Raw genomic sequence first — 26,614 nt, 5'->3', positions numbered from 1 at the left:
TCTCTCTCTCTCCTCCCTGCTGCTATGGATGGACCACCAGCTCAGGACGTCTTCTCTGGCCTCAAGGCCCTTATTCTACTTACAAAACAAAAAAGCATCTTCAAGTTCCAGCCTGTAGAAAATGAATTCAACCATGTGTGGAAGCCAGGGTGCACCTCAGGACAGCCCTGAGGGACCATTTTCCCCATTTCCTAGGCACTTGATTTGGGGTAGGAGTGGGGGATCTGTTTGTAAATTCAATAAAACCAAGAGCAGTCCCAGGTAATGAGGAGGCTAATAGAGGCAGGTCAGGCATGGCAGGCGATTATCCAACATTCAAAGATGGGCATAATCAAAAGCCTAACGAGATAGCATCCCTAGACTGAAATTAAGAGTAGTAGCTTATTATGTGGCGTCATGGCAGCCATTGACCTGAATTAGACTGGCTGCTGGGGAGGGGGTGGTGGTCAAAGAGGGCATGTGTTGGGGGGCAGGGAGGATGGGGAAGTTGTATGGGGAACATGGGGCCTTGTTTCTTCCTTGTGTGAGCAAGGAAATTTTTTTTTTATGGTGCCAGTTTAAAATATTTTATTCTCCATGATGAGAATTGCAGTTTTACTTATTTACATAACTGATAAAATTGCAATGTTGTTCACTTCTCTCCCTTTGCACACATTCAGGCATTTAAAGTGCCCAGATTTACACAGTGGTTTAACTGCTCATTTTAAACCACTACTGCCTTGGTTACAAATTTGAGTCCTTCAGTTTTTGGAAAGCTGTGTGGAAAACTCTTTCTTCTGGTTCATTTAGTTGGCCTCCCAAAGAAACATCTCCAGATGGCACTGTTCCACCCCCTAGAAACTCTCCCAGGCATGCCCTGTCCACTCTGGTTGCTGTTCATTTATTCACGTCCAGCTCTACTTGGTCCCATGGACTTTGTCCACAGGCGAACATTCTTGGAGTGCTTTCCCATTTCCTTCTCCAATGTGTCCCCATTTTACAGATGAGGAACTGAGGCAAATAGGGGTTATATGACCTACCTAGGCTTACACAACTAGTAAGTGTCTGAGGCTGGATTTGAACTCAGATTTTTCCAACTCCAGGCCTGGTGCTTTATTCATTACACCATCTAGCTGCCAACTCTTTCTTCTGATGCTCAGATTATTCCTACTCAGCGGTCTGGTTCTTACCTAGCCAGTTGATTCTTTCATTACATTTGTAATGAAAATTACAAAGGATCTTCTGTTTGTATTCATTGCCTATTTTTTCTTGGAGTTTCTCATCCTCTACTGTAGCTTCCATGATGAAAGCTTAAGATTCAAGAGAAAGACACCTTGTCTCTCTGCTTCTCATCTTCAGCTTTGTATTTCTTAGTCCCCAGTATCCTAAACTCAATGTCTTCTTTGATCAGATGACCTTTGTCATTGGTGATGGTGATTTTACTCTCCTTACCTATACTCTTATCCGCAGCAGACACACCAAGGATGCCATTTGCATCAATGTTAAATGTGACTTCAATCTCAGGAACACCTGGTTGTCTGAGTCGGTGGTAAAGGTCTGTATCTACCTCCAAGACTTGTGGTGAGGATCAAAGGTGACAATAATTGTAAAGCACTTAGCACAATGCCTGGTACTTAGTAATGGCTTAATAAATGTTAGCTATTATTAGCTATATTATTATATCCCCATTCTCTTCCCTCTAATCAAGATGACCATCTGCTAGTACTTCCTAAGCTTTCCTGAATATCTTAATACTTAGGTTTGCCATATCTATTTGGACCTACTCTTCCCTGCTGCTCCTGTCCTCAGGCTCTAGAGCCTAATACCCCAGCTAGACTGAGGATGCCTGTGTACCAATCCCTAGTTGACCTCCTTATCATGACCCCCAATATCTGTCAAAGATCTCCTGTCTAATGGTCCAGCCGTCTTAGGATGCTATAATTTAGAGGTAAGGAGGGTGTACAGATTTAATTCAACAAGCATTTATTAAACACCTATTGTGCATTGGGCATTATACTAGGAATTGGGAATGAACTACCCTCAAGAAGCTTCCATATTCACTTACAGATAAGGAGAGACCCAGAGATAGGAAGACATGCATCTGAAGTCATACCCCTACTTAAAATTTGGAATAAAATGTCAGATTCTTTAGAACTTAAATCTAGATTCCCTTTTCCTCTTCTGTCCAGCTTTGTCCCGTGGTGATCCTTGACTTGGTGCCATACTTTCTGACAACATAAGAAGGGAATCAAGGCCCAAAGAATTTACTTTTTAGAAAATGCTTTTCCCTTTCTTTTTGATAATGGAAAAAATATAGAATCCTGTTGGAGTTCCTAAGGTGAAGGGGAACAAGGAACAAGGAGCAGAGATGGTGGAAATGGATTGATTATCTGTTGAATTCTGGTCATTATGGGTAATGGACAGTTGAGAACAACCAGTGGTTATTTTGGGCTGATGAATGCCTCCTCCCTTTCTGGTTTTTCAAATAGCCATTTGGAGGTGGCAGCATGATAATTGAGAAATCAGTACTGCTAATTTTCTGAGATACAGGTCGACCTTTTGAAAATGGAATTGTGCTTGTTAATGCAAGGAGACGAGTGAAGAGGAAATGACCACACACTTCACAGCTAAGTGAACTAAACATTGCAAAACACAATTAAACATTTTAGAACTCCATATAACACGGCCAACTCTCCTGGAATGCAGTGGGAAGGAAGGCCCCAGGTGGGTTAAGAAGAGGCTCAGAAGGTGGTGGGTGAGGGTGAGTGCCTACAGGCCCGTAGGCACGAAGACTCACACACACACACACACACACACATTTTTTTTTTTTTTTTTTGGCTAGCAAAAGCAGCCATTTGAGCTAGTAAAAAGGGGATCGGGCTGGTTTATGGAAACTTCCCCCTTCTATCGGAGGATGTATAAAACAGCTGCATTCAATGAAATCTAAACAAGACAGTGGGCCAGTAGAGTCTTTCAAGGTTGTTACTGGATGCACACAGTGGCTCATGGCTCTAGGAACCCAGAAATGAAATGTGGCAGCATGATATGGTGGCCCCTGTGCAAGTTACTTAACATTATTGATTATAGATTTGGAGCTTGGAGGGACTGTAGAGACCATCTAATCCAACCCTCCCCTCCCCCCTTTTATTTTTCACTAAAGAGGAAATTGAGGTTAAGTGACTTATCTGAGGTCACACAGCTAATAAGAATCAGAGGTGAGATTTGAACTCAGATCTTCCTGACTTTAAGCCCAGCACTTTATTCTCTATACTACACTGTTGGGCCTCAGTTTCCTCATTTGTAAAATCAAGGAGGCTGGATTAGATGAATTTTAAGTTATTTCCCATTTCTAAATCTATTATTCTTAGATTTTTTTCTCTGCTTTAGAATGTTTATATCTGTGTGTGGGAATGCTTGGAGGTCTTTTTCTAATTTGGTTTGAGTTTGATCATCCATAAAGAAGGAAAAATGACAGAAGTAGCTATGTTACTGTTCTCTGGCCTTCCCTTCAAGGGGGCCACAGAGTGTAGAACTTCCTTGAGATCTTGGTTCAGTTTATAGTCTGGGAAGGAGCCAGACATACATTGAAATATTTTTGCCATGGCGTAGGGGTACCCCATTTACTGAAGCCAATCTCTGTCTCTTACTACTTCTCACAGGCTTACAACCTAGTTGGGGGGACTTAAGCACCTGGGATCATAGGATTCAGAAATGAAAGAACCATATTATTTTTGTTTGTCTTATTGGGTTCTTCCTCTCCCTCCCTCCCTCTCTCTCTCTCTCTCTCTCTCTCTCTCTCTCTCTCTCTCTCTCTCCTCCCTTTCCCCTCCTCCTCCCTCTCTTTCTTAGAATACTTTTTTATTCTTTAAGTTCCAAATTCTCCTCCTCTTCACCTTCCCCCCTCTAATGAGAAGGTAAGAAAAACACAATCTATTACAGATACATATAGCTACTCAATATGAATTTTTGTGTTAGTCATGTTCTCTCCCCTAGCCGGCCCCCACCCCCAAAAGGGTAAGAAAAAGAAAGAAGGGAAGACTTTTCGATAGTTTGATAGAAGGAATGCTGGATTTGAAGTCAGAGGACATTGATTTAATTCCTGGCTCCATCATTTTCTACCTGGATGACTTTGGATAAATCACTTCCTGGAGATGACCTCTAAGGTCCCTTAAATCTGAGATTCTACAGTCCCCTAGTCTGTATGTCTCATTTGCAGATAGGGAAACAGAGTCCTAGGGAGTGGTAGCAAAATGTCCAACCAAGATTACATAGCCAAAGGGGATTGACAAGCATTTATTGTTTTTGGTTTTTTTTCAGGTCTTTTTTGGAGGGGAGAAGGCAGGGCAACTGGGGTTAAGTGACTTGCCCAAGGTTGCACAGCTAGTTAAGTGTTAGGTGTCTGAGGTCAAATTTGAATTCAGGTCCTCCTGACTCCAGGTCCGGTGCTCTCTACTCATTGTGCCACCTAGCTGCCCTGACAAGCATTTATTAAATGCCTGTTGTATTCCAGGCACTGTGCGAAGTGGGAAGGAAGGGCAAAAGGTAGTCCTTGCCCTCAAGGAGCTGCAGTCATAGGTGGGCAGTTTCAGAGCTCAGATCCCAACCCGGGTTTTCTGACTTGAACCCCATTGCTCTTCCCACCAAATCATGTTTTCAGTTACTTTCTGACTTCTGTATGTTATTATATTGTCTGTCTATGTATTTTCTATGTAATATGTTGTCTACATGTGTGTATTAGTGATATATATGCAGATATGCATGTGTGAGTATACATGGCTTGTATATATACATTAATGCAAGAGAGAGATACAGAGAGAGGGGGAGATTATATATATATATATATATATATATATATATATATATATATCTATAGAGAGAGAGAGAGAGAGAGAGAGAGAGAGAGCATGAGTGAACGCTTTTGTGTGTTTCACACAGTCTAGGACCCAGGAGACATAAAGTCTAGCACTGATGAAGTCACTAACTTTAAACAAATTTTTTAACTTCTCTGAGCCTTGGTTTCCCCAACTGTTAAATGGGAAAAGATTGGATGAGATAGGAAGATCCTTTCCAGCTTTAACAGTCTATGATTCTAATTTAAAAAGACATTTCTACATGCCACAGCAAGGATTTTAAACAGAGGCATCAGGGGATCTCTCCACAGGCACTGAGCTGATTTTATCTATCCCAACAATGTTCCCTGACATCCTTATTGATAAGAATGTACACACAGGTTAGAGGGATGTCTGTAAGTTCGGTTTGTGCCCACCCCCACACCCATCATTTACCGATAGTGAGGAGAGCCAGAAGGGAAGAATACGGTCCATTCCCTCCCTAAGGAAGGTATGTGGTGTCTAGGATCTATACAACCTTTTTAAAAGGTTACTGCCTTTTTCTAAGAAATAGGCCTCGTTTTTATGTCTCCTCCTTAAGTGATTTGCTTGGTCTATAAATGCTAGGGTGGTGGTGGTGAGGGGATGCCTTTGCCTGGGACATCTCTGAGCTCTCCAGGAAGGTGCTTTTGGAAGAACATGTGTCATCTGTAACTTTATACCCTGGCAAACCAGGAAGCTGTGGGTAGATCTGGGCATGACTCTGTAGGAAGCTAATGAGAAGAGAATACCAAGGTTAAACGAAGGAAAAAGTCTTTAAGTGATTGCCAGCTAGGTGTGGTACCTACCACTTGGTAGGTTCTGGTGATACAGATACAGAAGAGAAAATAATCCTTTGCTCTCAAGGTGTTTATGTCTAATAGGGAAAGGGGAGCAGTGGTCCCGAAAGGGTATTTTGTTCTCAGTTATAAAGAAGGTGAGTGAAGCCATAGTGGAGGATACAGACACACACAGACACAGATACACACAGACACACAGACACACAGACACAGACACACACAGATAGACACACACACACACATATTGAGAGCTGCCAATATCTTCTGGGTTGGACCTGGGTAACATTGCAAGAATCTTATAGCCTTTCACTATCTTCCTTTCAGGATCTCTTTCCTGCCCCCTCCCCCCAACCCTTTAGCCACGGATATTTTCTTGGTGCTTATTGGGCACCAGAGACTTCTTTTTTTCCCCTCTCCTTAAATTACTTTTAGATATTGAAATTTCTTTGAGTACCTTTTCAAAGGAAAAGGCAGCAATCCTACTTTTTTTCCAGTCAGCACACACCCAACCCCATTAGAAGGATGTCTTTCCTCATTTCAATACTGCCTCCAAAACGGTCACCCAGAGAAATCACTCCCCCTTGGACAAAAGCCCTGAGGCAGCTCTGTGAACGTTCCTTTCACTGTTCTACCGGGAGCTGTGATCACACCTCCTAGGCAGATGAATGAGGTCCCCACCACAGCTCCTTAGTGAATCAGCTGGTGATGATTAGTGATGATTGCTTCCCGGCTTGATGGAGGCCCATTAATTGCCTCTGAGATTTTTTGCTGTGGAAAGTGGCCTCTGCCACCCTTCTCCATAGGCTCAGCTGGCCCAGAACAGGACTTGTCTGCCATTAGGTCTGGTATCAGCTGGTCTGCCTTGTTACCGGTAGGGTTTGTGCCTGAGAGAGATCACTGGCCTGCTAGTTAGTGGGTGACAGACAGTTCCTCTCCTCCCAGGTTTTGGGGAACTTGTAAATCCATTAGTGATTCCTTCCACCTGAAACCATTCGATATCCTTTAGACCACTGCTTCTTAAACTGTGGGTCCCAACCCCTTATGGTGGGAGGGTGAAAAATTTGGCAACAATAAAAGGTTTCTGAACCAAAAATTAATTAAAAATCAAACACTTATTGAATCCGAGGTGTTTCTGGCAGCTCTTGACCATGTTGTATCTCACAACTTTACTTTGGGCTTGGTTCTGAACACAAAGCATAGGCGCTTTGCACTGTGCATGTCCCCAGGCCACACAATGCCGACAAATGCTGCTGAAAAGGGGTCACAAGTGGAAAAAGTTGAAGAAGCCCTGCTTTAGATCAGCCCCACTCATTTTACAGAGGAGGGACCAGAGGCCATGAGAAGGGAAAAGACTTACTCAAGGTCCCAGAGGGACTAAGGGTCAGATGCACTATGTGAACCCAGATCCTCTGCATCTGGGTCCAGTCAATTTTCCATTGAGTCATTATGAGTTCTCATTGACTGAAGACTACTGTGAGATAAGATAATTGTGGATTGGTAGGAAACACTCAGTTGGGAAGATGGAGTTGTTTGTGACAAGGCACTAGTATAAGATCAAAAAAGTAAAAAAAAAAAGTTGTAGTCAGAAGTACCAGGAGTTGTTTCTGAAATGCAAATATACCTAGGGAAGATCTGATGCTACAGCCAAAAGGGTATATGATTGATGGGACAGGAAGGCAGGTAGGAGACCCTGACTCAGAGCAGCCAGCCCCTGGGAGCTCAAAATTCAGAGAAGAGACTTTGATTGTATAAATTAAGACTCTGACCTACAAAAGACAAATCAAGTCCAAGGTCATATGAAACTTCCACTTTCTTGTGTTTCCCGTCTCTCTGGAGATACTTCCACCCTGCTGCCCTCTCTTCTGATTAATTGGAGAGTCTGGCCAAGCAAGAGCAGCATTTCATCAAGCACCCAGGTCATGTCCACCTCACTCTCAGTTCTGCCCCTCACTCTCCGAACTTTCCCTTCTCTCCAGTAGCCTTCCCTCCACCCCAGCCCTCAAAAGGTATCCCCCATCTCCTTTCCAGCTCTTCTCTAAGTGTTACCCTCACATCTTAGAATATAAACTCCTTGAAGTAGGGGTTATCTTTTTTTGCTTATATTTGTAGCCCTAACATTTATCATAGTGCCTAGCATATAGTAAGTGCTTTAATTCTTTCTTAAATTGTTTCTGTCTCTCCTTTCTCTCTTTCCCCCTCTTTCTTTCTTTCTCTTTCTTTCTTTCTTCCTTCCTTCCTTCCTTTCTTTCTTTCTTTCTTTCTTTCTTTCTTTCTTTCTTTCTTTCTTTCTTTCTTTCTTTCTTTCTTTCTTTCTTTCTTTCTTTCTTTCTCTCTCTTTCTTTCTTTCTCTCTCTCTCTTTCTTTCTCTCTCTCTCTTTCTTTCTTTCTCTTTCTTTCTTTCTTTCTTTCTTTCTTTCTTTCTTTCTTTCTTCCTTTCTTCCTTTCTTCCTTTCTTTCTTTCTTTCTTTCTTTCTTTCTTTCTTTCTTTCTTTCTTTCTTTCTTTCTCTCTCTTTCTTCCTTCCTCCCTCCCTCCCTCCCTCTCTCTTTCTCAGTTTCTCTCTTTTTCTCTCTCCCTCCCCCCTCCCCTGATCTCTATTTCTGTGTGTATATGTGTGTTAATCTATCCATCTGTCTCTCTCTGAATGAGGACATCCAAATTCTAGTCTTGGTCCCACCCCTCATGGACTGTGATTTTAGGCAATTATTTGCCTTTTCTCTGGGGCTCAGTTTCTCTATTTCTAAAATGAGGAGGTTAGACTTGAATGGTTTCTCTGTTAGCAGCGACAGTCTGTGGTTCCATCACAGCTACCAGGGATTGTGATTGCTGGCACTTTAGCTCAGATGTCAGGGGAAGAGAGACTTGGGAGCAGGGCAGGGCTCTCAGTTGCAATCTTCATCACTGGTTTAATAAAAGGTTCCAGGGGGCACAGCAGGAGGTTTTTGATTCTGTCCATGATTGCTGAGAGGCGGCTACACTGAGGCTGGGGGATGGGTGAGAGGCTGGTTTCCAAGGGATACAATGTTGCTATAGCTTCCAGTCCAGGCCCCAGGGGGCTGTTCTTCCCAGCACAGCTGGCAGATGTTCTGGGCTTTTAACAGAAGGATGAGTTTCTGGAGTTTATGCCGCAGGGTCAATGACTCTGAACTGTGTTGCTTTAGCTTTGGAGGAAGCCCTGAGGCTGGGGGATGCCAGAGTGTGATGGGTTAGAGACAGCACTGGCTTTGGAGTCTGAAGACCTGGATTCAGATCCTGCCTCTGCCAAATATAATCTATGATAAATTTTTAAAAACTATTTACTTTTAGTTTTCAACATTCACTTTTGTAAGATTGTGAGCTCTAAATTTTTCCCTTCTTCCTCGTCCCCCTCCCCAAGACAGCTTGAAATCTGATATAGGTTATATATGTACAATCATATTAAACATATTTCTACATTAGTCATGTTGTGAAAGAAGAATCAGAACAAAAGGGAAAATCCATGAGAAAGAAGAAATAAAAACATAAAAAGAGAAAATAGTCGGCTTCGATCTGCATTCAGGCTCCATAGTTCTTTCTCTGGATGTGGACAGCATTTTCCATCATGAGTTTTCTGGAGTTGGCTTAGATCCTTGCATGACTGAGAAGGGCTAAGTCTATCAAAGTTGGTCATTGCACAGTCTTGCTGTTAGTGTTACAATGTTCTCCTGGTTCTGCACACTTCACTCAGCATCAGTTCATGTTAGTCTTTCCACGTTTTTCTGAAATCCATGTGTTCATCATTTCTTATAGCACAATAGTATATTCCATTACATTCATATACCACAACTTGTTTAATCATTCCTGAATCAATGGGCATCCCCTCAATTTCTATTTCTTTGCCATCACAAGGAGAACTGCTATAAATATTTTTGTACATGTGGGTCCTTTTCCCATTTTTGTTATCTCTTTGGGATATAGATCCAGCAGTGGTATTGCTATAATCTGTAGTATTAGGCAAATCACTTTAGCACTCTAGGTCTATATTCCCTTGTATATGGGGGAGGCCCTGGATTTGATGATCTCTAATGGCCTTCCTTACTCTAAATCCTATGTTGTTCCTAGGGACAAGAGCAGGAAGTGATGGCTAATAAGACCAGTTGAGAAAATAAGTTGAGAAAATTCGAGTCCAAGATAGAATACTAGGTCCTTCCTCTGACACCAGAGGCCACATAGGGTAGTGGAGTCAGGAAGCTTTGACCTTGGGCACATGGGAAAGTTTCTTTCCTCAGTCTCCTCATCTGTAAAATGACATCTTTTAGGTTTTCTTCTAGCTTTAAAACTGTGGCCCTGTGACCATCTGACCATATACCCATGTGGATGAACTTTCTTGGATTAAATTGCACTACCTCTCCCCTCCTCCCCCCTCAATCTCTCTCTTCTTCAATTCACCCTTCAAACTCTGCTGAAGTAATGATTGCTTATGCATGGTCTTTTCAGTGTCACTCCCTTAATCCAAGGCCTCCAGAGGTTGTCTATCATCTGTAGGATGGGCTGAAGTACAAGGTGTTTAGTCAGTCATTCCAGGCTTCTATGATTTGACAGCTTTCTCCTTTCCAGTTTTATTCGATACACATAGTCCATGCTCGAATTTAAGAGGAATCTTTACTATTCTTTGGTAGGTGGCACAGTGGATGAGATGCTGGATTTGGACTTTAGAAGTCCTGAGTTCAAATCTAGACTTTGACATTTTAACTACATGACCCTGCATAAGTCATGTAACTTCTATCCACCTCAGTTTCTTCATATTTAATGCAGATAATAGTAGCTCCTACCTCCTCGAGTTGTTGGAAGGATAAAATGAGATAATATTTGTTTTTAATGTATTTTATTTCCCCCCCAATAACATGTTAAAATAATTTTTAAACTTTAAAAAAAGTTTTGGTTCCAAATTCTATCACTCCTTCCTTCCCTACCTCCACCACCCCAAGATGGTAAGCAATCTGGTAAGATGATATTTGTAAAATTGCTTTGCAAGATTTAAAGAGCCATTTGAATGTAATTAACAATAATAATTACCCTTTTCTGCTTCTATACATTTGCTCCCCAAAAGTTAGATTCAGTCTTCACAGTGGCCTAGTGAAACTGTTTCAGGCAAGTCAGATGCGCCAGGGGACAAGTTAGAATTTCTAGGGATTTGAATGACTGAGAGCTCCCAGAAGGCAAAGGAGGTATATGGATTCCTTTCAACTTCCATTATACCCCTGGCATCCAGCAGCAGGGGCAAGAAAATTATCCAAATGTTTCACTTAGCGACCCCTGAAAGGTGGTGCTATCAACCTTTAGCCTGCTCCCTTGGAACCATATCCAATACTGTGGCAAAAATGTTTTTGTCTTGGTTCTTCTAGATAGTAAGTTTCTTGGGGCCAGGAGATGAGTTTGCTGTGTCATTGTATCCACTAAGCACAAATATTGGTCTTGTGCAAAGTAGGTTCTCAGTAAATGTCTATTAATTTGTTTTTATATTTAAGATTTCACTTCTGTATATTTAGCTATAGGACCCATTAATTGATACTCAGGTTTCATAGTTTTTTGCTTATGTAAGATAGTTATTTTCTCAGGGTCTTTAAGGACAGACTTAAGACCAGAGGAGGGACCTGGGGGGTCAGATAGGAGAGAGCCTTTTTCTCCCAACTGGCCAAGGACTGGGGAAGAATATTCTAGGGCTCAGGGTAGGACTCCACCCAGGACCTCGTCTGACTGCTGAGAGAAAGGACAGCCCAGCTGGAGGCAAGAAGAGGCACTGGACAGCTTATGAATATTCCATTGAGCAAGGAAGCTTGGCTAGTCAAATTGGGCCTTGGGTGAGGGGATGCCTCTATCATCCAGATAGATTCGGATACTGGTGTGTCCTCTGAAATTCTTCCTTTCTCCTATCTTATTTGGCCACATGACTGTTCATTCCCTGCCCCGCCCCCATCCCTCTCTCTCCTTTGTCTCTTCCCTTCCCCCCCCTCTCTCTCTCTCTCTCTCTGTCTCTCTCTCTCTCTCTCTCTCTCTCTCTCTCTCTCTCTCTCTCTCTTTCTCAATTTCCTTTTAAGCCTATGGGACCCTTTGACTTAGTCATTTGTTTTTGTTTTCTAAACAGTTGGGTCAATAGGGAGACAGCGAACACCAGTGGCAACTAATTCAGGACCCTGACCTAAGAGACAAGACACATAAGTTTGATTTCTTGGACTTGTCACTGTATTTGTTACTTTGAGCAAATCTGTTCTGGTCCCTCAGGGCCTTGGTTTCTTTCTATGGAAAATGGGGATCATATCACTTTGCCCTATCCACCTTCTAAGGTCAATGTGAAGGTCCAATATGATAGAGAGAAAGTCTTTTGAAAAAAAAATGGCCAAAGATGATTATAATTGAGGTAGAGGAGATTCCCATGTTCCATACAACTAAATATGGCGCTGGCATGGACTGAAGTAATTTGAGAGCTAGGGTAGATAGAGGGGAGAGAGTCTTAGAGAAAGAGGGAAAGTGTGGAATCTAGAACCCCTTCCCGACTGGGTCACCTGTGATGCACTCTACCCATGCAACGCCCCTACCATGACTCCCCTAGGCGCCTGAATCTTTCCTGTTTTTCAAGACCCACTTCAAGTTTCCATTTCCTGGAGGAAATTTGTTTCTTACATATGATGATTCCAGTGTCATAACTCGAAAAGTTTAGACTGGATGTTGGTGGTATTTTCATGCTTTTGGTGACTCCTTTGGTGTTGTTCTACTGTTTCAAAGGCTGATTAACTCCATGCTGTTCCTCTCCCTAGTTCAATGAATGAGTCTCTTGATGCTGCCTCCTCTTCAGGTTGCCCCTGATTCAGGTGGACTCTGTGCAGCGATGGATGGAAGACCTCAAGTTGATGACAGATTGTGAGTGCATGTGCATCCTCCAGTCAAAGCCCATTAGCCTAGAGGATGATGCCCAGAGTGAGCTGATTCCCTCCTCGCAGCATGGGCCCTGTGACCACCTGCAGCTGCTGTTGAAGCGGGCCTGGATCATTAGCACTGAGCTGGGCAGGATCGGGCAGAAGTTGGACCGGGAACGGTGGGGGCGGGTGCACAGTCTGAGCGTCCGGCTGACCTGTCACGCGCGCTCCATGATCAATGAGTACAGCGTCTTCAGCAGAGGGACCTCAGAGGAGATGGAGCAGGTCAGTGCCTTGGGTATTGAGATTAGGCAGAGGAACTGGGAGGGCAGATGCTTTGGGGCTGGGGGAGAGGAATGGTTTAAAATTACCAATGTAATGGATACATGAGGTCACCTGTGTGCATGCCAATAATGTATGTTACCATTTCTAGACAGGACACCACACACACACTGGTTCACATTGACAGATCTGGGTTCTCAGGATCACCACCTCTCTCAGGGTGTTAAGGACAGCCCTTTTGAAGAGAGGACATATGTGTATATAGGTGTGTGTATACACACAATATATGTATATATATGCATATACATACATTCATATATACTCTTCCAACCTGCCACTGTAGTTCAAAAGCTACTTCCAAATTATACAAAATCATTCTGTTACAATGATGGCACCATAAACTCTTAAACATAAAATAATTACTTAACAATAAGGCAAAAGCAACAATAAATAATACATTAAAACTGTTAATATAAGGCAATGAAGGATTAATCAATTTTTTTTTGTTCAGTTGTGACCCTATTTGAGGTTTTCTTGGCAAAGATACTGGAGTGTTTTGCCATTTCCTTCTCCAGCTCATTTTATAGATGAGGAAACCAAGGCAAATAGGGTTAAGTGACTTGCCTAGGATCATAACACTAGTGTCTGAGAGCAGATTTAAACTCAGGACCTTCCTGATTCAAGATCAGTTCTGTGGCCACTGTGCCATCTAGCTGCCCCTAATCAATACATCACAGTTAATCCATAAACCTCAGTTCCACCTTCCCACCAATGCACATAGTATATATGGGGGAGAATGGAAACAAGGTTACAGAAACCTAACACAATCACATGAGTGAGGACTATGCATATGTTTGAGGTAGTTTATTACTTTGGACTGCAGGTCTTGGACTAATCGCTTCAGAAATAATATGTACCAATTAAATTATCTTCTCTGCTAACTGCTTCCCTTCTAGTCCTCACTACTTTTCTGCTGGACAGATATGCTTTTCTGATTTCATATTATAAAAGCACTGACAAGCTGTTTTAATTCACAATCACCCTTAAAATGGTACACTACTATAATTACAAAGAATCTCCCTAGAGAACTGCAAAGCAACTTAGATCCACAATCTAGGCAATGCAGACAAGCCCAGCCAGTTCTTCAATGGAGATGCTATATTGTTCTGCTTTAAATTTCTTAAGGCAAAACTTGCCTTTCTTCTTCTGTTTACTTCAAGAGGTAAAACTCACAAAACTCATGATTCTATTAGTTATGAAACCAAGAGTCCTAATTCAGTTGCCCTATGGTCCCTAAAGAGCTATTTGATTTATTATATTGTGAAATTAAACCTCTCAAACTTGAAAAATAGTTTTTTCAAATGAGCTGAGAGACTGCAATGCCTTGCACCCTCTGTTTTTTCTTTGTTCTCAGTCAGGTCTTCCAGGTTCTCCACTTGGTCTTATAACCTATCCTGTCACATTTTATCTGAAAATTTCATTGACACTTGGATATTAAAAAAACTTTTGTAAACAAAAGTTCTTTTCCTGTCTCTTTTCACAACCAAACTTTTCACATATTAAAAGGGCAAGACCGGGGCAGCTAGGTGGCATAGTGAATAGAGCACTGGCCCTGGAGTCAGGAGGACCTGAGTTCAAATCCGGCCTCAGACACTTAACACTTACTAGCTGTGTGACCTTGGGCAAGTCACTTAACCCCAATTGCCTTGTCTTCCACCCCCCCCCCCCAAAAAAGCAAAGGGCAAGACTTTAAATCCTTTCATTTCAATTTCATATTTTTCCACGTACAAGAGTTCACTTTGCCTCTTTCAGCATCCAAACTGGTCATCTGTGAAAGGAATAGACTTCAAACAAGGGCTTGTGAGATGCTCCATAAGGGCCAAATGGGGATAGGCATACTTCCCTGTGAATGTGTTTTCCATAATAAAAAGAAAATTGTCTGATGAGTGCAGGAAATGGTCATGATGCAATGTAAAGAACGCTGAACTGGGAGTCTGGAGCTCAGATTCAAATTGTCACTCTGCCACTAACTCAGTGAGTGAATTTGGTCAACTCATTTAACACTCTGTTCTGTTTCATCATCTATAAAATAAAGGCGTTGATTTATTTGATTTCTAGTCACAGTTTGTCAATCTATTGCTAGTCATACTGCTAGTGGAAAGAATTCTGGCCTTGGAGCAGCAACAGATTCACAAACTGTGACTAGAAATCAAACAAATCATTTCCCCCACAAAAACAAAACTATGAGCTTATGGCCTTACCTCTAAGCTTACTGCTGTCATCACATGCATTGCCCATTTCCCAGCGGGGAGGGCAGTGTACAGCAGCTCTTGTCAACATGACTTTCCAACCTGGGGGGCTTCATGGTTGGCGTCATGCCTATTCCCCTTATCATGACCCCTTACCAGGATCTTTAGCAAAGGAATCAAAACTGCTGTGAACAGAAAGATGGAAACCTACCAGCTAAGCCTTCTCTGATTGGAACATCATTCTTACAGTTAAGGGTCCAGCAGCATTAAAAAAATCATGTACTTTCCCTTCTTTTTTCCTTTTCTTTATTGTTTTTTGTCCTGCAGTTTCAGAAGCTCCTAATGGAGAAGTGCTCTGAGCTTACAGCCGTCACTGAGAGGTAGGTTCTACCACCCTCCTTTGCTCTGACCTTCCCTGTTTTAGTAGCTAACATACATCCCCTTTTCATTTTCTAAATGATCATTCAGTTGAATGATCACACCTGTCAGCCTGTCAGTCTCCTTTTTTTTTTTTTTAATTTTTTTTAAATTTTAATTTTTTGCTTTTTGGAGGGCAACTGGGGTTCAGTGACTTGCCCAAGGTCACACGGCTAGTTTTTGTGTTAAGTGTCTGAGGTCAAATTTGAACTCAGGACCTCCTGACTCCAGGGCCAGTGCTCTATTCACTGTGCCACCTAGCCGCCTCCAGTCTCCTTACTTTCTATGGCCCCTCTGGAGACCCCTGACAGGGAGGGACCTGTTGCTGTGGTCCAGCTCTTGGCCCCTCTGGTTTTCTAGGTGTCTCCACATGGATGACGAGCAGGCCCTGAAGTCCATGAAGCCCTGTGTGAATGAGACCCTGAGTGCTGTGGGCCGATACTTTAGCCAGCTACTGGAATTGGCTCTGACACAGGAGATACAGGTTAGTACAGATACTTACTGGGTCCTGCAGACTGGGAGAAAGGGTGGATGAGTTGTCCTGGCAGAAATATCTTGTTTCCCCAGACAGGATTCCTCCCCACTGAAATAAAAATCAGAGGGAGAGGCTGCACCTTCAGGTTACACATCTTCACATATGATTCCATGGAATCATGGAGCAGATTCCAATCTAATCCTTGCTATGCTTTGTAGTCCTGGTATCTGGAGACTATGGGTGGTACATAGTAGGTGCTGAATCAATGTTTATTCATTCATTCATTGACAAACAAATGTTTGCTGAACTGATTTGAACTGCAAAGACTTCTACTGGATACTGGAGGTGGAGAGAGAGAGACAAAGACAAAGCAGAGAGAGATGATACAAAGAAGAAAGAAGACGAGTCCTTACCATAAGGAACTTCTAGCCTAGCAGGAGAGGGAAGACACGGACAACCATCATATTATGGTGCCACCAGTGGAGCCTATGGCAGCCATGGTGACTGCTTGTGCTTGGCAGAGAAAAGAGGAGAAGAGAGAAGAGGGGGAGATAGAAGAGGAAAGGGAAGGAGAAAGGAGAAGAGAGGAGGGAAGGAGAAATGAAGAGACAGAAGAGAGGGAGTAGAAGAGGGGAGAGGAAAGGAAAAAAGAGAGGAAAGAGACAGAAAGACAGGAAGCAAGAGAAAGAAACACAGAGAGAAGTCCCTCCTCTTAAATTCTGCTGAATGGGGCAATCCTATTTGCCACCCAACCCCAAAGGAGCAATCAGGAACCTTTGATTGTTTCTTTTAAAATATCCAAACTTTATTAAAATCAATGATTTTTTTCTTTCATGACAATCCATGATGTTCACAGCAGCAAAATAGGTGCCATTGGATAGAACATGGAAAGACACTTTTCAAAGAGAACTGTATATTTCAATTAGCAGAAAGTAGATCAGCTATGAAAACTGACCCAGTGGGACCTCACCAGAACTTCTCCCATGTCATCTTTTTTTTTCTTTTAAATTTATTTACTTTTAGTTGACAACATTCAGCTCCAAATTTTCTTCCCCTCCCTCTCCTCCCCCCTTCTTCCCCCATGGCAGCATTCAATCTGATATAGTTTCTACATAGACCTTCACATTAAACATTAGTCAAGTTGTAAGGAAGAATTATAAGCAATGGAATGAATAATGAAGAAGAAACAAAACGAAACAAAATGAAAAAGAGAGAGGGCAAGTCGTTTGCTTCAATCTGCTTTCAGACTCTGTAGTTCTTTCTCTGGATGTGGATAGCCCTTTTCCATTATGAGTCCTTTGGAGCTGTCTTCTAACCTTGCATTGCTGAGGGGAGCCCAGTCTATCAAAGTCAGTCATCACGGATATGACGTGTCTGTAATTGTGTACAATGTTCTCCTGGTTCTGTTCCCCTCACTCAGCATCAGTTTACATAAATCTCTCCAGGGTATTATGAAGTCCGTCTGCTCCTCGTTTCTTATAGCACACAGTAGTATTCCATTACATTCATATACCACAACTTGTTCAGTCTTTCCACAATTGAAGGGCATCCCCTTGATTTTCAATTCTCCGCCACCACAAAAAGAGCGGCTATAAATATTTTTGTACATCCAGGTCCTCTTCCCACTTATATTATCTCTTTGGGATACAGCCCTGGAAATGATATCGTTAGGTCAAAGGGCATGCACATCTTTATAACCTTTTGGGCATAGAGGAATCTTTGATTACTCTTTAGCAGGAGGTCAAAGCACAAGATTCTTGGGAAAATGGTCAGGAAGCGGGCTCAGCTCCCACCATGTTCCATGGGATTTTTCTCAAAAAGCTTTCGTTCTAGTGGGGAAAACAACCTAAACATAGACAAGCAAATATAATATTTGTACAAAGTCATTTTGGGGGGAGGGTGATCATGCTAACAACTAGGGAGATTGAGAAAAGGTCTTCTGCAGGAAGTCCCACAAGCTAAGCCTTGGAGAGAGTTAGGAATTCTAAGAGGTAGAAGTGAAGAAAGAGAGTGTGCATTCCTCTGGGAGAGGTTAGTCTAAAGTCATGGAGGTGGGACATAAAATGCTGTGTATGGAGAAGAGGCTAGTTTGGCCAGAATGGAGAAACCATGAAGAAGGAGATGGGAAACCTGTCTGGAAAGACGTCTTAGAGTCAGACTGTGAAGGGTTTTAAATATCAGAGTAGTTTGTATATATAGCAGGTACCTTGTAATTGTCTGTTGAATTGAATTCAGCATCTCAGATAGGGAATACCTGGAGAAGGAGAATTTCCTAGAAATGTCTAGAACCTGAAAGGACCCAAGGTCATGAAGCTTGAGCCTGTGAGCCTTTTCTTTCGAAAAGCAACCACCCCTGCTTTTGACTTTTTCTTAATGATATGTTCCAGTCTTGCCACTCTCCTTGTTAGCGAGTTTGTTTTTGTAACCAGATTCCCTGCAAAGTGAGAAAGGGATGAGTGGAGGTTTGATGGGTGAGTGAGGTCTCTGAGGCTCATTCTTCTAGAGAGCCAGTTCCACCCTGACCACACTCAGGCACTGGGGGTGCCCAAGCTGAGTCACCTACCATGGGGCTGCTGGGGACACATCACTGTTAGTCATCAGTCCCTGGCTCACATCTGATATTCAGAGTTCATCAATCAATCAATCAGAGATTTTTTGAGTCATTCCCATATTACTGGTCTAGCTTAGATGCTGTGAGCAATGGAAAAGAGTCCATAGACAAGCAGAGCTGGAAGTTCTTTCAGAAACCATTTGTTCCAATCCTTTCATTTTACAGAAAAGTAAACAGAGTTAGTGAAAGAAGGATAAGAAAAACATAGCCTGGTCTTTGGTTTCTCTCTTTCCAGCTTGATTTCCCATTAGTTTCTCTCATGCATCCCTTATTCCATCCAAACTGACGCACTTGCCATTTCCCACGCATGATATCCCATCTCCAGCCTCCACACCTTTCCTTGGGCTTTTATTTCTGGAATTCTCTATCTCCTCACTTCCACCTCTTGGAATCAATTCTTGGTTCTATTCAAGGTTCAGTTTAAGGTTACCTCCTATGGGAAGCAGTTATAGTCTTCCCAATGATCAGCAGTTTTTCTCCAATTACTTTGTATTTACTTTATATGCAGTTAATATTTATTCTCTGTGTATACACACTGTGTTTACTAGGTATCATGTATGCTTCTTGAGGGCAGGGGCTATTTTCATTTAGCACGTAGCCTGTTACATAGATAAATAAATGCTTGATATATCAAATTTCTCACACAAATTACAAGGATATAATTGAGTTGAGGAGATAAAGTGGCCTAGACAAAGCATGCTATGGTGGAAAGAATGACTTATGTGAAGTTGAAGGACCTTGGTTGGAATAACTAAACTGATATTTATTACTTATTTGACCTTGGTCAAGTCCCTTCTCCTCTAGGAGCCTCATTTCCTCCCTGTAAAATGAGGGGTATAGATCAAGTGACCTTTGAATTCTCTTCTTGCTCTAAATTCAACAATAGAGAAGAAAGTAGAGAGGAGACTAGACTATAAGAGTGGGAAGTCATACTGAATGGGCAAGACAATTCTAGCCAACACTAAAAAAAGACTAAAAGCCCTAATTCTTATTTTCTTGTGCTTTCAATAGAAATAGAAAGTTTTAAGGAGAAGTGGGTTGGGAAGAAGGATGATTACAGAGGAAGATAAGTTTTGCACATGCTGATTTTGAGATATTTACAAGACAACCAATTGGAAATGTCCAAAAGGGAGTAGTACAGGACTGAAACTCAAGAGAGAGGCTAGGGCTGGATGTATAGACTTGGGAGTCAGCTATATAGAGATATATTGACACCATGGTAGATGATGAAATGAGGGGCAAGGGGGGGGAGGGAGAGAGAGAGGAGAGACAGAGAAAAGAGAAAGAGAGGGAGAGAAAGAAGAGAGAAAGACACAGAGACAGAGAAAAGAAGAAGCAGAGAAGAAAGAAAGGGGAAGAGAGAGAGATAAAAACAGAGAGAGAAAGAGAGAAAAGAGAAAGGAGAGAGAAACGAGGGAGACAGAGAGAGAGGGAGAGAGAAAGAGAGGAACTGAGAAAGAGAGAGGAATAGAGAAGGGATGGGTAATAGTGTCTAATGTTGCAGAGGAGTGAAGAAGGAAAAAGTTGTCTGCTTTAACCACTGAGATATCATTACTATCTTTGGAGAGAAAAGGTTTACATGACATATAAGATCATAAACCAGGATGAAATGGGTTAAGATAGTTTTTAGTTTTAGGTGTTTATCTTTTTTAATTTTACATAGTGATGACCCTCTTTTGGCAAAGAAACTGTCATTCTATCACTTTTCCCCCATATATTTATGAAAATACTTTTCTCAACTTGTTTTTATTCAAATGAAATTAATAATTTTAAGTAATTTCCCAACAAATCTTAAACATGTAATAAAATAATGTAACATGCACAGATATAAGATCCTTCAAAATTTTCATACCACAATATAACTGCAATATTAAAAGAACCATATTGTTATTATTAATAATAATAATTGGAAGACTGTTTTCTACATAAAGTTCCTAAAATATTGTGTCACTAATGATATTGTTATTCAGTCATTTTAAAATCACTCATGGGAATTATTATGTTATCTCTGTAATAGCAGTATCAGAAAACCCCATTTCACACATACATCATATTAGGAATGGTAGGATAATTTACGTGATTTTGCTTAAAACTAGAGAATATTTCATTCACCTAGAGCCAAAAAAATGAAGATTTTTCATGTTTAAAGGTTTATTTGAGGTATCAACATAAGACAAAATAATCGTTCTCGTTCAGAAGAATAAGATCAAATGCATCACATCAGTTCTTGGCAAGTGGATACTTTAGCCATTTATATTTCGAAAGATTTAGTTCTTTAAAATAATAGGAAAATTGCTTTTGTAAGACAAATTATGCTTAACAAGCAGATCTTTACTTTCTATCATTTCATTTGTAGGGCAGGTATTTTAAGATTAGGAAACAAAATGGCATTTTTGTAAATTTATTATCTATAGTTCTACATTTTTCATAAATACAGTTACTTTATTTTTACGAGTCAAATAGGAATACAAACTAAATTATACATATACATATGCACACATACACATATGTAAACACATTTATGTTATATAGCAAATAGAAGAATTTGTTTTGCTTGACTATGCATATATATATGTATATATATATATTTGCCATGTATATCTAAAACCAAGAACTACAATTAAACATAATGGAGATAAACTAGAATCCTTTCCAATAAAATCAACAATAAAACAAGAATATTCATTGTCACCTCTTCTATCTGACATACTACCAGAATAGCTGACTATGGCAATAAGAAAAAGAAATTGAAGGAATAAGTGAAGAAGAGACAAAATTACCACTTTAGCAAATGATAAGAAGGGTACTTAAAGAACCTTAAAGAGTCAACTAAGATATTAATGGAAACAATAACTTCAGCAAACTTGTAGTATACAAGATAAATCCAGAGAAATCATCAGCATTTTTATATAGTACCAATAAAACTCAAAAAGAAGAGATAGGAGAAGAAACTCCATTTATACTTTTTTCTTTTCTTTTCTTTCTTCCTATCATTTGATTCTCACAACAACCTTGCAAAGTGGGTGCCATTATTATCCCTATTTTACACTTGAGGAAACTGAGAATATTGAGGTTTAGTGACTTGCCCAGGGTCTCACAGCTGTAAATATCTGGGTCAGATTTTAACTAGGTCTTCCTGAGTTTCTCAGACCAGTATTCTCTTTACCGTGCCTCCTAGCTACCTAGCTACCTTTAAAGGCAAAAATAAAGTGGTCCTCTCCACCAATAATGTATTTGTGAATTCCAAAGATATATATAATGGATTGTATTTCTAGATTTGGACTTTTTATTTTGTGTTCCTTAAACTGTCTCTATTGTCCTAGATTATGTTAATTTGGGCTACTTTAGTGGATTTTTCTCTTCAAATATTTTCTTACTCATCACAGAGGAGTGTTATCTCACTTTATGAAGAGACAAAAGTTAAGGTGATTGGTATTTAATGGTTGCATATTTCAAAAGATTATATGTAACTTTTTTGAGATTTTATTTTTTTTTAAACTACAGTTTTGGAAAAACCAATTTATTGGATTATGTTTACTAAAAGGAATGTGGTTGGGAAATATCACAATATTGTGGTACTTTCTCTTCCTTGTAAAGATTGACCATACAAATCACAGTCAAAGGTAGCAAGCCACTTGTTGACACATCTTATCTGCATCTTAAGCCTATTCTGACTCACATAGATAAACCTTAAAAATAGAGTAAAATAATGCAACACATGGATCTCAATTTGCTGATAAAAAGCCTTTAAAATGTTCATACTTAAAATTTAAATGATACATCATATCTGTATTGCGATTCAGCACTTGCCAACTCATATCAGAGGTTCTTTGCCTGCACTGTATTCAATAATTGCTCTGCTTCATTCACTGTCAATTGGGATGAATTCTCCCCATAAGTGCCTCTTTTGTTTTGATTTGAACACTGTGTTAGTTGAAAAAGTGGATGATGCATTCACGAGAAAGTTATTTAAAATATCCAGTGATTTTTGCCCATTACCTTGTCTCTATTTCCTGCTTCCTGCTTCCTCCCCCAACTTTCAACCTCATGCACCATAGTTTTTGGAAAACTTGGGGTTAATAAGTGAATGAGAGCCAGGCCTGGTGGCATAGCCTGTTCCTGATGCTGGAGAAACAGGGACTGGTGATCATTGAAGTCTTCTGAGCTTTATGTAGTAGGGCAAAAGCCTATTGGGCATCTTCACCGTCTGGCACCAATATGACGATCCCTCAAATATGAGAAGTGGAAGGGCGTGAAGCTGGTTGCACAAGGAGGGGTGAATCTACCCAGGTTGACTACAATGGATTCTCTTCTACTACCTAAGGACCCTAGTAACAAGGAAAGTCTAAAGATTTGCAGTATCTTTGCAAGAAACTTCTAGAGAATTCTAGAGAGTTACATGTAGCTATATACCTTGCATTATATTTGCAGCTTAAGAATGTTTAACTGTTTAACATGTTTAATCTGTTTAACATGGTGATACCTGCATGCCTCGCCTCATAATCATGTCTTTAAATAATTGAAGGAGTGCTAAATTTCAGTTAGAAAAAATAAAGATGTAACTTCCCCCTCCAACAATTTCTCAAATTCACAGACCCTCCGAAATCTGTTAAATCTAACCTGAAATCACACACAAAGGGAAAACAAACCAAAGATATTTTTGGGGTGTTAAATCATGACAAATCATTAATATAGCTTCAGGAATTCCAGGATGAGACAAAGGTATGACAAACTGCATAGATTCAAATAACTCCAAAATTATTAGAGTGGGAGAAATGTGTATCTGGAACATGGACAAATACTCTAATATATTTCAGTCTCTGATATATTTCAATATATTCAGTTGTAATATATTTCAACCAATATTGGCAAGTAATTGGTCAATCTTGTCTTCAGGAACTAGCTGTTGGCTTAAGTTGGTAGCCTATGTATTTCAACTATAGGAGTAAAGCCCTTTAATTTTATTTTGCTTGTCCATTTGAGACTTTAATATTCTACCTTTAAAAAGGTAGAATAAATACTCTAAAATACTCTAAATACCACAGCAAAAGAGATTTAAGCTAGAGTTGAAGAAAAACTTGATGACTGTAAGGGTTTTCCTCTTTGAAAGAAATTGCCAAGAGATGTGGAATTTTTTTTTGCTGGACTAGTTCAGATGACTTCCTACCTAAAGTCTAGAGAATGGACCAGCTGATTTCTAGAAGTTTTCTCTAGCAAAGGAGTCAGTCACTTCAATAATTTTACTACAGGGGCTGAGGAAATGGGAAAACCAAACTATCTGAGTCTTCCTAAGTGTATGTTTGAGAAAAGGACCTTCAATACACGAGGTCCTTACTAGTAACTGTAATCATTTATCCCTCTCTAGTGTGTAATTACAGTCTGTATGAAAAGATATTAACATGAAATCATCATCTTTCCCATAAATATCTTAATATGAGTGGATAATTGAAAAAGACATTGGGACTGGATTATTTAATGTGATGGTAATTTGAAATAAGTGCAAACAGGGATTAAGAACACCAGATAATTCTCATTTGTGTCCAGGACAGTTATAGACAAAAATCTGCATTTTAATGCAAAAAGGTTAATATGACATGTATGGTTACTTATGGTAATAATGAAAACGGATTCTAAGAACTGAATATATTACAAAGATTTGTAATGACAGACCTGCTTTATTAATTCTGCTTTTTGCAGAATCCAGAGGCCACAGATCTCTCTCTCTCTCTCTGTCTCTCTCTCTCTCCCTATCCTCTTCTCTCTCTTCCTATCTTCTCTCTTCCTTCTCCTTCTCCTTTTCACTTTGAGTCCCCAAGTTTAACGTTGCTGCATGGGTTCTATTAGCATGGGATCTCCTACTGAAGCCCTCTCTCATGGCCTTGACTCATATTTGTTTATAGGTGACCTTAAATTCCCATAGGCTCTGCCAGTGGAATAGAGGCTGTTTCTAGCCCAGGTCTGGTGATGGGTGATGGGTCTGGGTCATTTGTAAATTTGTAGCGTGCCTAGTCATTGTTCAATGGCATTCACTCACGAACAAAGAAGTCAAATGGTTGGAGGGGGGGGCGTCACTAAGGGTTGAAGGTTTACAAGGCAGGACTGGCCTTTTCCTCTAGGATAAGGATATCATAAGATAAAAAGATAAAATTAAAAAAAATAAAGATAAAAATAAAAATAAAAAAATGAAAGATAAAAAAATAAGATAAAATTATCATAAGATAATTCTGACTCTATAATTTTTTTTTCTTTTTGAAGGGCAATTGGGGTTAAGTAACTTACCCAAGGTTACATGGCTAGTTTTGTGTGTGTGTGTGTGTGTGTGTGTGTGCGCGCGCGTGTGTGTATGTGTGGGTGGGTGTTAAGTGTCTGAGGCTGGAACCGGATTCGGGTCCTCCTAACTCCAGGGCTGGCGCTTTACTCACTGTGCCACCTAGCTGCCCCCTGACTCTATAAAATTGACAAGCTACAGAATGAATAAAATCAATTAAAACAGGTTCATTAGATCTAGAGCTGGAAGGGACCTTGGAGGCCATTTAGTCTGATCCCTTCATTTTATAGATAACAAAACAAAGGCCCCAGAAGGCTGAATGACTTGACCAAGTCTCTCTTCTCTGCTAGTTCAAAGAGGTCACATAGTGTCATAGAGGGACTTGAGCTCAGATCCTTTGGCCCTAGAATCAGGGCTCTTTCCAATTGGTAGAATTGGAAGGGAAATTCAGAACAAGAGAAAATTGCATCAAATATCACTGGTAACAGATACTCAACCTATAGAGGGATTTGAAAGAAATATGTCATGACCCATTCTCCAATATATAAGGGATCAAAGGATATAAACAAATTGTTTTCAAAAGAATTGCTATACAACAAACAACCATTTAAAACTATAAATTAATACAACTATAAGTAACCATTTGAAAACATGCTTCAAATAACTACTAGTAATAGAAATACGACTTGAAAGAACTCTTTTTTTTTTTAATAAAGCAATTGGGGTTAAGTAACTTGCTCAAGGTTACACGGCCAGTTATTTTTGGGTGTGGTGCTGAGTATCTGAGCCCGGATTTGATCCAGGTCATCCCGACACTGGAGCCGGAGCCGGTGCTCTTACTCGCTGAGCCACCTGGCCGCCCCTAAGCAATGGGGTTAAGTAACTTGCTCAAGGTTACATGGCCAGGTGTTTCTGGGTGGGTGCTAAGTGTCTGAGCCCGGGATTCGATCTCCAGGTCTTCTCAACACTGGAGCCGGTGCTCTTACTCGCTGTGCTACCTGGCCGCCCCTTGAAAGAACTCTTAACTTTCATTTCACGCCAGACAAATTGACAAAGAAGGTGCAAAAATTCAAATACTTAATCTTGGAGGGTCTGTGGGAAGACAGGCTAAGGTATTGTGGGAGGAACTCTGAAAAGGTCTGAACTTTCTGGAATCATGCAATTTGGAATAATGCAAGCAAGGTGACTGGACTGTCTGTATCCTTTGACCCAGTGATCCCATTATTGGGCATATACAGACTTTTATGGCCACTACTTATCCTTTGGTTAAGAAATCTCCCCCATCCATAAAAGCTTTTCCTTCTATTCCTCTTTAACTTGTTTATCATGTTGCCTTTTTAAATTTAGGTCTCATCAGTTATTACATATGTGCTGTTGGATGCTGGTTGAAACCTATTATCTGCCATACTGATTTCCAGTTTTCCCAGCACTTCTTTTTGAACAGAAAGTCTTTCCCTTCACAGTACCAGGCTCCTGAGGTTTGGGGAAAGGGGGAGTGACCCTGGCATCTGGATAGGAGGTGAGTGCAGTTCCTATGGGAGGAATGATTGTGGAAACAATTTTGCCTTCCTCCTGTGACTTTGAGAATGAGATAGTGGCCCTCAGCAATGGACTTTTAGGTTTGCCTTTTTCTCTCTACTCTGTTAGTTCAAAAAGACATGATGTAGTAGATGGCTTTGGGAGATGAAAATTCTTCCTTGACCAAAGACTATTGGCATTACTCTTGCCACTCTGATATTTAGGCTTTTACATCTTACTTTTATTTTCAAGGTATATAGGGTATCCCAAAAGTTT

General features: G+C 40.6%; 1 protein-coding gene across 4 annotated transcripts in view; it reads left to right on the top strand.

Moving 5' to 3' along the window:
* The window catches only part of INSC (INSC spindle orientation adaptor protein), a 174,540-nt gene that overhangs the window by 72,927 nt on the left and 74,999 nt on the right, over window positions 1–26,614 (top strand). For all 4 annotated transcript variants that reach the window (XM_069091146.1, XM_069091147.1, XM_069091144.1 and 1 more), the window contains exons 3-5: window positions 12,458–12,803; window positions 15,377–15,429; window positions 15,827–15,950. In XM_069091146.1, coding sequence (XP_068947247.1) covers window positions 12,458–12,803; window positions 15,377–15,429; window positions 15,827–15,950 — 523 coding nt within the window. The remainder of the gene's footprint in view (window positions 1–12,457; window positions 12,804–15,376; window positions 15,430–15,826; window positions 15,951–26,614) is intronic.

Source organism: Petaurus breviceps, unplaced genomic scaffold (genome assembly GCF_028583685.1).
Source record: "Petaurus breviceps papuanus isolate PSGF00001 unplaced genomic scaffold, PetGlider_PUasm1.0 188, whole genome shotgun sequence".
Lineage (NCBI taxonomy): Eukaryota > Metazoa > Chordata > Mammalia > Diprotodontia > Petauridae > Petaurus > Petaurus breviceps.
The sequence above is the reverse complement of the archived record's forward strand: the minus strand, read 5'-3'. Positions and strand labels throughout refer to the sequence as shown.